The sequence below is a fragment of the Carassius gibelio genome, chromosome A18 (genome assembly GCF_023724105.1).
Source record: "Carassius gibelio isolate Cgi1373 ecotype wild population from Czech Republic chromosome A18, carGib1.2-hapl.c, whole genome shotgun sequence".
Classification (NCBI taxonomy): Eukaryota; Metazoa; Chordata; class Actinopteri; order Cypriniformes; family Cyprinidae; genus Carassius; species Carassius gibelio.
Window position 1 is genome coordinate 8,823,129 of NC_068388.1, and position 13,205 is coordinate 8,836,333.

General features: G+C 39.1%; 1 protein-coding gene across 1 annotated transcript; it reads left to right on the top strand.

Annotated features, from left to right (window-relative positions):
- Positions 1-436: 436 nt before the first annotated feature.
- On the top strand, positions 437-12,831 carry LOC127934598 (RING finger and SPRY domain-containing protein 1). Its single transcript, XM_052532084.1, has 15 exons — positions 437-787; positions 2,077-2,579; positions 4,226-4,278; positions 6,396-6,508; positions 7,269-7,395; positions 7,898-7,956; positions 8,247-8,313; positions 8,400-8,531; positions 8,781-8,896; positions 9,316-9,459; positions 9,756-9,867; positions 10,002-10,104; positions 10,195-10,347; positions 10,508-10,612; positions 11,786-12,831. Exons 2-15 carry the CDS (start codon positions 2,227-2,229, stop codon positions 11,880-11,882), a joined length of 1,734 nt encoding a protein of 577 aa, XP_052388044.1. The 5' UTR covers positions 437-787; positions 2,077-2,226; the 3' UTR covers positions 11,883-12,831.
- The last annotated feature ends 374 nt before the right edge of the window (positions 12,832-13,205 follow it).

Here is a 13,205-nt window from a genome sequence, read left to right on the forward strand (position 1 = left end):
GATTGAATGATTAAACATGAGTTGGACTGAGTCGGTCGGAACGGATCGGGCACGAGTGAGCCCAGAGAACCGAAAAGGGATAAATTAGTAAGCTAATTTAATAACGTGATTGCTTATCAACATACCAACATGGTATTGATAAATAGCATTTTATCAAAATTTGGGAAATAATTGCCAGGGAGGTGAAGCGAATGAATTATAGTGTAATTTTTTACAGTTTATATTTAGTTTCTAAAAACTAAAAACAATCTGTACTTGGACGCGACAAATTCGTCTATAATAGACACCTTTATTAAACATAAAGGGAACACAGGCTAAACAGCAATATGTGCAGACAACTAGCTTTCTTGGGATGTTTTTAAATTTCAACGTCTGTACTGTGATGGAGGAATTTCGTTCTGACGTAAAAGAACAGCGGAATCATTTGTTGAACCGGATCTTTGAAACGAATTGTTCAAAAGAACCATTTCGCGGAAATGAATCGGACTTCCCATCACTAACGCCACACAGAGCTCACATTGATCTCCAGATATCTCACGCTGATTCCAGACAGTTTTTGTGGTTTCACTTCTCAGTCAGCCATTTACTTTCGTTCTCAAACACCGGCTGTATAAGCCTTTCTGTGTGATCGGCAAAATGTTGATTGTTAAAGCGGTTGTAGTGTGTGAGAGTACGAATCAAATCGCTGAGAAGTAAAGCACACACACTTCCCGTGTAACGTTAGTCTTTTGTGTTCGGCCTACGGATCAGTGCTGTTGGATTTACCGAGAATCCTCCGCTTTACCGGGTGAGTAAATACTTGTCTCTGGTATATCCACATTATTTATCGATACAAGACCTGCTAGTGTATGTATAATAATGTAACGTTTTGTTAATCTCGTCGGAGGTGTGGCTAGTTATATGTTTGCTAACATTAATTTCTGACATTAATAATAAAGGCTGTGTTAAAACACACAGTAAGCTACCTATCTAGACAACATTAACGGAATTATATTCACGTCTACAGGCTTTTGTGGACATAGGCCCGTTCGGCGTTTTTAAGTCTCAAAAAATTGCTTAAGGAGACAGACAAAATGACAGCCTGAGTCACTAACGTTATTCATTTTCATCATATGAGCATTCACGAACTGAAAGTATATGGTGGCTGACGTTGTCAGTTTCCAAACATATACTTTGTATCTCCTTCTTGTGTTTCATGGAAGAAAATAAAATGTTATAAAGTTTTACATCTTTTCATTTACAGACAGACTACTCCTTTAAATGCCGCCTACGTAGGCAGCTCACTCTGATTTGAGAAGCAGCCACAGAGACTCAAGTTTATTGACGCTAATTTACTGAAATGACAGCTCGTTGTTTATAAGCTTTCAGCGGCGTTGTAAACGTCAGTGATTGTGTTAAGCGTACTCTAGCCATTGTTCATTTGTCTGTGACTTGGTTATTGTGTTTTAAATCGGGTTTTTGTAGTTGTTTGGTTTGCTAGTCGTTAGTTAGCCACTGCTAACATTGACACTGCTAATCCTAGCACGAATATTTGTTTAGTTTATGTACTTAAAAACGAACCCTGTTGTTTTTTTGTATTTATTATACACCATTAGTAACTGAATTTATATTTAGGTTAATATCAAATTAGTCAGGTTAGTTTTTATTTTATTTTATATTAACTAGTTACAAACTTTATGCATTAAAGCAAAACATTGTACTGGAGACAAGCCCTGGATATTATTTGAACTAATGATATCATAAATAAATATTTAAATCAATAAAATATAATAATAAATAACATATTTAATGTTATTTTCATATCATAATATATTACATATGTTGTTATGAGTGAGGGACGTGACATTCAGCCAAGTATGGTGACCCATACTCAGAATTCGTGCTCTGCATTTAACTCATCCGAAGTGCACACACACAGCAGTGAACACTCACAAACCGTGAACACACACCTGGAGCAGTGGGCAACCATTTATGCTGTGGTGCCCAGGGAGCAGTAGGGGGTTATGTGTAGTGCTCAAGGGCATTGACATGTTTTCTGTCCACACTGATAATAATTTGATGCTTATTGTTTTTCAGGAGTGAAAACCTCCCGGGCTGTAAGATGTGTGTGGACTGCACAATTAGCTTTGCTCGTCTGCATCTGGCTCCTGATGGTCTGCAGTAGCACAATGACCGACACGTCTACTCGACCCATACTGAGACAACTTTTAAAGTCCTTCCAATGATATGATAGTAGTCACCTGGATTGCATTCTGTGCCAGCAGGAGCCTCGTGCGGGTTCTGCGACTCACCGTAGTACAGCTGCAGTTTTGGCCCGGCCGCTCATCCGGCAGAGCCATGGGGAACAGCTGCGTGTGCAGAGAGGATAGTGATGTGGAGGAGGGATCAGCCCCTCGCAGGCAGCTCAGGCGAGTGGATAACTCCGTGTCTGATCCCCCAGAGGCCAGAAGCAGCCGGCCCAGGGATCCGGTCCGACCACCCCGGCGAGGGCGTGGACCGCACGAGCCACGTCGGAAAAAACAAAACGTGGACAGTTTGGTTCTGGACACATTGGCTGTCATCAGGACTCTTGTTGACAAGTGAGTGAACATTTAATGACAAGAGGATCTGCAGAGAGTTGTTATTAAATCTGTGTAGGAATGGATCAGGCACATCGTATCAATTTCAGTTCCCTGTTTACTCACGCGTCAGCAATAACATCTCTCCACCTTTGCTAAAAGCATTGGCTTGCTGTTGAAGCACCGTTTGCATTGTGGGTTGTTTTCCAGTATTCTTGTCTACCACAGCGATGCCACACAGTCTGCAAGAGCTTTCACTTTTAAAATAAAGCAGCTTTAAATGTGCAGAGCTTATGGAGAAGCCCGGCACAGCTCTGTAATGAGCATGCCATTATTTATTTATTTATTCATTCGTTCGCACCGCACCACATTCAGGCTGATCTTAATGTATTGCCCAAGACAGCAGCTTGAGGTAACAGAGAGAATTTCATGTTTCTTTTAACATTTTGTCAGAGTCCCCAGTCACTCTTCCTCTTTGTCACATGTTCTTACACCTTCCCACACAACCGGCCTACTGCTGTCTAATGATGGATGTTCATTTTAGATGAGAAGTTGTTCTGTGTGTACATCAGATTTGGTGGCGAGGCCTGCAGTATTGCCTGGGTATTTTAAGTTTTAAGTTTATGGTCACTTTTCGAAGAGAATCTCAGATTAAAGAAAGAAATATGCAGCAGCAGCTTCACAAGAAAAGGAAATGTTTTTGTTTTGATTCCAAAGAAAAATACATAATGGGCACAAGAGGGAGTGTCAGCTTTTCTTTTCTTTTCTATTACACCTGGAATATATTATGGTGGGTCAACCACATCCTTTGACAGCCGTTTATATTCTTAAACCTGAAACCCTAGTTTTATTGTTATAGCTAAGGATAAAAAAACTCAAAATTTGCTTGACTTTTGTGGCACAGATTTAATTTTTATATACTACTCTGTCAACCAGGGGAAACATTTTATAAATATATATGTCTGTAATGAGCGTATATATCCATAACTCTTTTAATTGAAAGATTGAATCTCATAAAATCACAACATGAATCATCTACAATTTACTAACACCCAGTTTCCGTTCAGTTTCTAATTAGAACATATCCCTGTGTGACCATCACACAGCAGTCAGACACCCATGGCTGGGGGCATTAGACCTTTATCACACACTCTCTCTTTTTCTTTTTCGACCACCCTTATAACTATCTTTTCCTTGGCCTCTCTGCTTTTTTAAAACATCTCCCCTACTACCCACCCACCACTGATTTATGACTGACAAATGAACCACACCGGTGTCACAACGAAGAATAGAGGCACATTTATTTTCCCTGCCTAAGTGTCTCTAGTGGTGTTTTGATCGCACCGGGCTCGCTCTAGGAGCACCTCAAGGGATTTTGCTTTCGCTGCTTAGATTTACTGTTGCAAAATGCTTGTAAAATGGATGCATACACCCTAAAGCCAAAACAGCCCCAGCGGCAGCGGGAGTCTACCCTCCACTAGCAATCAGTCATGTGTCACACAAACACGTATTATACCATTAGGCTTTCATAACTAATGTCTAGAGCAGCCAAGGACTAAATAAGATGCTTAGACCCTGGGTGTGAGGCACACAGGCAAACCTCTTCTCTATTAGGCTGCTCTACTTTTTTGCCATTAATTATTGTGTTTGTTCTTTTTGTATTTTAGTGACCAAGAGCCACCGTACTCCATGATCACACTGCATGAGATGGCAGAGACGGGTGAGTGAACGACTCACGAAATGCTGCAGGATTTCCATAAGGGGTTCAAATCTGCTATTGCGCTATATGCCAATGCAAGAAAGTTTTAATGCTCTTGTCATCCATGTGTCTCATCCAAGATTGTTCACATGTGGATTGTGGGATTCACAAACTTTCAAATGCTGGCATTCTGATTAGGAGGAGTAAACTTTGTGCACATGCAGAGGCATATACTCTTACCTATGTCACTTTTTGTATGGCTTATATGCAATTACCAATATGGATAATGGGATTACCAAATCGCACTGCGTTTTTATCGCAAGTTATGCACTTTTTCAGTTTGGCTAACTCATGACATGAGTTTGAGAATGCAGTATGTTCAGTAACAACTATCTTCCCTAACCTGTTATGAGAAGCACTTATAAACCAGCTATTGTCAACAAAGAGGAGGAGCGTTGTGCTCCCTGTGGCTTTCTGCTAAAATAAAACTTGATTGTTTCAAGTTTGAAAATTAAGAACTTTGCCATGAAGACAGCCATAAATATTAGTTGTATAATTTTACATCTGTCCTCTAAAATGAAATTATTCACAATTAGTTTTATCATAAAAATGGCAGTTAGATCGTAAATCGTACACTTCTACCACCTACTGAGGTGATTGGATTGCTATTCATCTCAAATGCATCTCCATGTCTTTTCATGATCCAGGGTATGACGTCTAAAACCCCCCTAAAATTCCTGGAGAGAATTATCTGTTAACATTCCCATTCATCTCAGTGCTTGAAATCTCAGATGCTTGAAACTGACTGACTTGGATGGTGCCATTTTTGCTTCATATAAACTCTGATTTGTTTTGAATGGATCACCTGAATTGTAAATATGACCCAAATGATCTGGAACCACAGGAGAATGACAACACTGATGGCACAATGAGAATGTGTGGAGTCACAGGCTCTTTCTCCTTGCTCCAGGGGTGTACATGAGCTGTGACATTCATTGGTGTCTACTTCACCTACTCGACTATATAAAGCTCAAAACATTGATTGTTGAATTTTATTTAGTCAGAATGAGTAGATACTTTTGAATGTCTGTCAGAAAACAATGTAGTTATTAGCCAAAGCAAACCAGCCGAACCTTGCCTTTCTGGTTATAGGCTTGTTTTTTTCCAACAGGGGAACAAGTGCAGCTTGCTGTGACCCTCTTGCTACTGATGAAGTATTAGGATTGTAATTTAACAGCGGAAGCTCTATTGGTATTAGTGGCGGCTGGTTTTGAAGTTTGGCTCATGCCCTGCGCTGCCATTGTCATGCCGTCACTCTGTTACAGTGACTGACGTGAGTGGGTCGCAGCTTAACTGCAGCTTTAAAGTCCCTCACAGCCTCAAGACTGCAGAAACAAACACTGGGCAGTGGGCAGTGCGCTGCTGTTTGTTTACATGCTCTTTTTGCTACAAATTTACCTTTTATCTTTTTAATTAGTCATGGATGTTACCTGCAGTGAATCCAAGTGTGCAACTGTATTGTTGGGTTTGGGTCTGTGTATATGGACCAGACTCTAATCAGAGGTTGAAATTAAGCAAGGTCATATGCAGGTCGCCCGCCTGCCTCTCTTCTTATGCCATTGCCCAAGCCTCTGTGACTGTTGATTTTATTTATACATGCATCTGTTGCTCCGAGCTGAGCCTGCATGTTGTGGTTTGAGACTCTGTGGCGTCAGGTGGCTGCTAAGAGCTTCATGCAGGAGTAAACAGGTGGAAACGCTACTCTGGGCTTCAAGACTGACATCAGAACCCTCTGAAGAGCATGTGTTTAGTAGATTGCTTTTGTGTCAATTTATGTGCATTTCTGAGTATATTATCTGTAAAATAAATGTGTAATTTTACTTAGCAATTTAGTTATCTAGTTTGCTCATCATCATCATATATATAATATTGACTTTTTATAGACCATCTGCTCTCGAGATGTTGGCATTACCATTAGCACTGGGAAACACCCATGTTGTTTAACCAATCATTTTCAATGTTGTTTGAATGCATTGTTATAATATTGGCTCTGTAAAAGACATGTCCCATAAACTGAACTTCTGTTTGTTCTTTTGTCATCCTCTTTTGTCTCTGTCCCTCTTTTTCTCACGCTGTAGATGATGGTTGGTTGGAAGTGGTGCAGTCTTTAATTAGGGTAATTCCTTTAGATGACCCACTAGGACCGGCTGTAATAACCCTCTTATTGGATGAATGCCCTCTGCCTACCAAAGTGAGTTCACATATTCATTAACACACAACACTGACTACCAAACTAGTTTTCCACCTCTGTTTTTGCTAATGGACAGTAATGCAGCTCTAGTTTTGCTTTGAAAATGGGACCAACAACATTTCCCTGGTACTTGAATCTATGCTGCTTTTGAGTGGTATCCCTCTTGCTTTATTTAACTGATTCCAACAGATGCTTTTTTTTTGCACTGAAATGGTTCTTATTTCTATTTTATGTTGATACCAAGATAAAATCTTGGTATAATTTCTGTTATTCTTTATAATTGCGGTCAAAATCATGCTTAACTGAGCATTAAGATTCATGATTAAGGTATTATGATGTTATGCAACTGTTTTTGTACTGATTCAAGATTAATTGTTCGTTAATGTCCTCTTTTGGTTTGGGTCCTTCAAATTCCAAATATAAAAAAATGTGTTAAATTATATGAAGAATCTTTGTGTATATACATATTGTTATCTTCAAATGCTCTACTTAAAGTTTAAAGTCATTATGTTTTTTAGCACTTAGAAATGAATATTTTTATTCAGAAATGATGTCAAAAGTGACAACCTTGTGGAAAATATGTTAAGTATCAGTCAAAATATGTTATTGCTTCTGATGCTTTTTTTTTTTTAGTTTTGAGGAAATGCTGCTAATATTAAGGTGAAGGAGCAGTTTTCTGTGTGTAGTTGTTTCCGTGTTCAGTGCATTATTTTCTGACCCATTACAAAGTCAGTCATTGATGAAGAGTTTGTTTTGTAAGGATGCTCTGCAGAAGTTGTCAGACATGTTAAATCTGAGTGCTGCTGTGGCGCGTCAGGATGCCCTCATCCCAGCCAAACACCGCAACACCACAGCAGTCCTGGGCTGTCTGGCGGAGAAACTGGCTGGTAAGGAACATGCATACACACACATAGTGTACACACACACACACTGCATTGACTGAAGCAATGCCTAAGCCTTTTACCAATTCTGACACTATCACAGATGTGATAATGATGTCCATTTATTCATAAGCGATGCATATAATTTAAGGATTTGTGTGTGTGTGTGTGTGTGTGTATATATACAATGTGTGTATATATATATATATATATGCACATCTGTTTTTTTTATGGCATATTTGCAAAAGTCTGTTCCTCTAAAGCTAAAGAGCTGAGTTTGCAGTCTGTGAAGACCTGTCACCCTGTGAATGCTGTAGGCTCCCTCAGAGGCCTGTGATTTGACAGCTCTGCTGAGGCTGCAACAAACACACACACACACACACACACACACTGTCCAGTTCTCTCAGTTTGTAGATATCTGCTTCTGTTTTTAAGGTCAGACACATTGCCCAAAGGAATAATTTGTATAAAACTGGAGTACTTCATCTTTTTACTCTTCTGTCTACAGGTCCAGCGAGCATTGCGCTCCTCAGCCCTGGAACTCTGGAGTACTTACTTGAGAGTTTGGTAAGAATGCTGCGTAGTTTTATTAAACATACAGACTAACACGGTGTTTCTTAAAGAGGTCACATCATGTTTCCTTCCTCTTTTGAAGTGATAAATTTCAAGTTCAAGTTCAAATTGCTGCATAGATTTACTCTATTCTCAATGCAAATCTTCCTCCCCAGTATTCTTAGAATATTACGAAATATTTGGTGATCATTTTAACTCTTTTTATACTAATGCTTTGGTTTTGCACAATCAGTTGCACTAAAGCTGGTGTTATAGCCATTGAAGTGGTCTTGATGTTCTTACAGAGTTCTGAGGCCCATCCCACTGTCATGCTGTTTGCTCTCATCGCTTTAGAGAAGTTCTCACAAACCAGTAAGTCTTAACTGGTCTCGGCTCAGAATGTTCAATCAGAAGAGTCTCAGAAAGTTACTTTGAATGACAGCCTGTCTTTATCTCAGGTGAAAACAAGTTAACAGTGTCGGAATCGTGCATCAGTAAGCGTTTGTCTGATCTGGAGTGTTGGGCAGATCATCCAGACTACCTGAAGCGTCAAGTGGGCTTTTGTGCCCAGTGGAGCCTTGATAACCTCTGTGAGTATCTTCCACTACTGTTACTGAGACTTTTTTTAAATGAAGAACGACCTAGAAAAAAAATATTTCCCAAAGAATGTGAAATTCTTTCAATCCATTTTTTTTTTTGGTTTTCATTTATTTCACTTTCTGTGGAATATGGAACAACTGTTTGTCATTTGTGATGATTTTGTCAATTTAAGTCAAATATTAAGATTGCACATTGTGTCTCGCTGATAATTTTATCTTTGGGCACCCTTTGGCCTGTAGTCATTAAAGAGGGGCGCCAGTATACCTATGAGAAGGTCAACTTAAACAACATCAACGCCATGCTGAACAGTAATGACGTCAGCGAATATCTCAAGATCTCTCCTACTGGACTGGAGGTGAGAAACAAACCATTATTATGACTGTGGGTAAAATGCAGCAAAATGGTTTTAAGATAATGTAAGATACGATCAACAGAACTGAACTACACACTTATTGGTAGATAAAATACATTTATTTAAGGCTCTTTCAAAATGCGAATAAAGAAATAAGTAAAAACCGAATGAAAGATTTAGATTTTGTGGAAATCTACAGAATTCTGTGCAATTCTGCTGTTTCACTTCCAGTTAGGCCACTCTATAAACAAAACATATTTTCATACTTCTTTGAATGGTTCACAAACATCTCATAAAGTTCTATGCATGCTTTAACCTTTTTACCTTTTGTGGAAGAATAGCTAGTTGTAACCATAACAAACAAAGTATTGTGATTAGTGCAAACAATTGATGTCTAATGTGACCTGGCTTTCTCTTATTAGGCACGGTGTGATGCATCATCATTTGAGAGCGTCCGCTGTACATTCTGTGTGGATTCAGGAGTTTGGTACTATGAAGTCACGGCCATCACCTCCGGCGTCATGCAGATTGGCTGGGCAACCAAGGACAGCAAGTTTCTTAACCATGTGTGTTTCTGGTTATGTTTAGATATTTGTGCTTTCTCTTATTATAGTATGTTCTTATATTTACATGAAGAGTACAGTGTTTATGTGAACACCCCTGATATTTTACAAGTGATAGTGACAGAGTCCTGATATTGTAATGACTATTAATTTGATATGCGTTACTTAAGAAATTTTGGGTCATATGCTATACATTTTTTTGTTTTTTTTAGGTATGTTTAAAACAAGCTAATTGTTCTCTCACATGAGTGAATAAATCAACTTGAGTCTCAGTAGTGAGAACATGTTTGTTTGTACAGGAGGGTTATGGAATTGGAGATGATGAGTATTCATGTGCGTATGATGGCTGCAGGCAGCTGATCTGGTACAACGCTCGCAGTAAACCTCACTCCCACCCCTGCTGGAAAGAAGGTTTGTGCAGAGCATCCTGTTCAGCACCCAAGTTCTTCAATTATGTGATGGTTTCCTACATTTAGTGTATTTCATCCATTTGGGAAAAAAAACTTTTGCAAAGTTTTATACTAAGCGTTCTCTGGGCTTTCTAGGTGATGCCATAGGATTCCTGCTGGACCTCAGTAAGAAGCAGATGATTTTCTATCTAAACGGAATCCAGCTGCCTCCTGAGAAGCAGGTGTTCTCGTCCGCCACGTAAGCAAAGCTCACTTCCTCCACCACAAAACAAATGCGAAAAAAAAAAGTTTTTTTTTTTTTTTTTAAACTTGCTTTCCCTTGTCTTAGATCTGGCTTCTTTGCCGCAGCCAGTTTCATGTCCTACCAACAGTGTGAGTTCAACTTCGGAGCCAAGCCCTTCCGCCATCCCCCCTCCATCAAATTCAACACATTTAATGAGTTTGCCTCACTCGCATCAGATGAGAAAATCATTTTGCCCAGGTTCGCTCCATTTATTCAATTTCTTTACACAGGGCCAAGTGTTAATGACTGCTATGTGGATGTGAATAATGCATTAGTTATCACCTAAAGCAGGTGACTCATACCATTCATGCCAGAAAGAGAGCACATAAAATTGTTCTTTCTCTGTCTATTATTTCAGACACAGGCGCCTGGCTTTGCTCAAGCAAGTTAGCATCAGAGATAACTGCTGCACCCTCTGCTGTGACCAGATGGCAGACACTGAACTGAGACCCTGTTTGCACAGGTACAAAGTTCAACATACAGAGTCAGTGTTTACACCATTGGGTTTATGGGTTAAGGCAGCAGTCCCCAACCCCCCTGCCGCGGACTGGTACCGGTCCGTGCGTCATTTGGTACCGGGCCACACAAGAAAGAATAAATAACTTACATTAAAGCTGCAGTTGGTAACTTTTGGCGCTCGCGTCTGGCGGAAGAACATTGTAGCCGGAGCTACTTCTCTCTGTTTACATCTATGGCGAGTCACGCAGGTACTGGGCAGGTACCGACCCCAACCAGACTAAAATAGTCTGAATATAAACACTTATTGTAGGTGTACCATAGTGATTAAGGATAAGACAAAAACACAGTTTGGAAAATGGATTCATGATGTACTTGCTCATTATATATTATTAATGTTATGTTGGCGTGATGTTACGAGGACGCTGCTAATAAAGTTGCATGCGAATACACAGTGGATTCATGTTTATTATTATATTTACAATATACCACAGTTTTTATGACAGTCGTATCATTTTATTTTGTATTTATGCTTCACACCTTAATGCCCGGTCCGTGAAAATATCGTCTGACATTAAACCGGTCCTTGGTGCTAAAAAGGTTGGGGACCGCTGGGTTAAGGGATGTGACTGGAGGCTCAAGAAAGCAGGATTGTTGTGCTTGGCTGAACTGGAGTACATAAGAGAATTAAGCCAAAACGTGCGAAGATTATAAAACTGTTAAGAATTTCATTGGTGTTTTATTCATTAATTTCATAGTAACATGCTATTTATTGTTCTATTGCCTTTCACAGTTACAAGTTGCCAATCATTAATCATTAACTGTGACATAACAAGCCTAGAGTGCTACAGTGATAAAGGAATCACAGCATTATAACAAACTTGTTTTGAGACTTGCTAAAGATTACATTCATCAGTTGTTAAATTTTTTTTTAATTTTTTTTAAAGATTGCCTTAATTGACAATGCATTGGATGATGGCAACTGTGATCTAAATAAAAGAAATTAGCATGTACAATTAAATAATGGTGCCATGCTTCCCTACTAATATGTCCCAAATATGAAAATACATCAACACGGGAGAAAACTGCTCATCAAGTGATTTCATAGTGTTGTTTACTGTTAGGTTAACTCTTTGTGCTGAACGATTAAGTCAACTTATGTGTCTCTTCTTGTCTTCAGTGGGATTTGTATGGAGTGTGCCTTACAGCTGGAAACGTGCCCACTGTGTCGCCAAGACATCAAGACAAGAGTCAGACTCATTTCCCACGTCTCCTGACATCAGCCCACCAACCCTAGATGTGGACTATCCCCTTCAAGCTTCCATACTGTCCAGTCCCCTCTGTCTGAGAGATCAACCTGACCAATCAAATCATGATGCTGTCTCAGGATTGGATGTGGCAGCGTGGACCTTTGACGGATGGAGTAGACCCTCCTTAAAACTGGAGGGAAGAACAGAAAGAAAGAAAACTGCACTGTTGCACTCCAAGGAGGCCCTAGTCTCAGGGCTATTGAGGAAACCAGGAGATTTAAAGGCTTCTGGGAATTTTTAATCTGCATTTCCAGGAACAGATCAAATATGGAACACATGCATCTAATACATACTGCTCTGTCTTTGAGTCTCTCCCCTCAAACTCTGGTCTGCTGTGTGTCTCTGTTCAGATGTGTTAAATGTATATGTGACTTCATTTTTTTTTCTTTTCTTTTCTTTTTTTTTTTTTCAAGTTAAAGTCTCTGCAGGAAATGTCAGCAGTCGCTTAACCACTTTGTTTCCTCTTAATGTTCATGCCTGCCTCAGAAAACCCATTATTCTTGATTGTACTTGAATCTGTTCTGGGTTGATTGCCTCATATTCTGAATATGATTTCAAAATGTCTTGATGAATCAAGACACTGTGATTTTTAAATAGTATTTTATATTGATGTATGATGCAGAGTCCATTTAGAAATAAATGAAGCCAAATTACATTAGATAAAATGACAGAACTGAGTGAGGGTTAATTCAATCCGACTGCAAGGCATCCCTTAAATGAGGTTCGGGGGAAATTTCATGTGTTTTCTGCCATGGTTAATGCACATATCAGTGTCCTAATGCTGCTGTCGCTAAATGTGAACTTTCTGAAGCAGTTCCAGAGACTTAAATCTCCAAAGATAAGAGAGTATGATTGAATTAAGAATCTTTCTTTTTCTGAATTGTGGTGTTTGTAATAAATGTCTGTTTTATGTGTTGCACAGACTTTATCTGACATTATAAACTCCTTTCAACTGTGATTTACCCGAATTCCAAAATTCCAAGATCTGTGGAGAATTGCATTTTTGCCTAAACAAAAATGCCTCATAGTCCATAGCATGCTCACCTAACAATTTAAGACTACCATCTTCACATAATATCAAGAGTGCAAAAATAAAATGGTAATGCTGACTTTTTTGTACATCCTAATTAAGATTTAAAAGCCGCAAATTTATGAGATAAAATTGCAGTTACAGAATATAAAATTACAATTGTATGATATTGATCTTGTAATTGAAAGCTTAAAATCTCACAATTATGACTTTCAGCTTCACAAAAAGAAAAAGTTTTTTTTTTTTCACTCTGACAGATA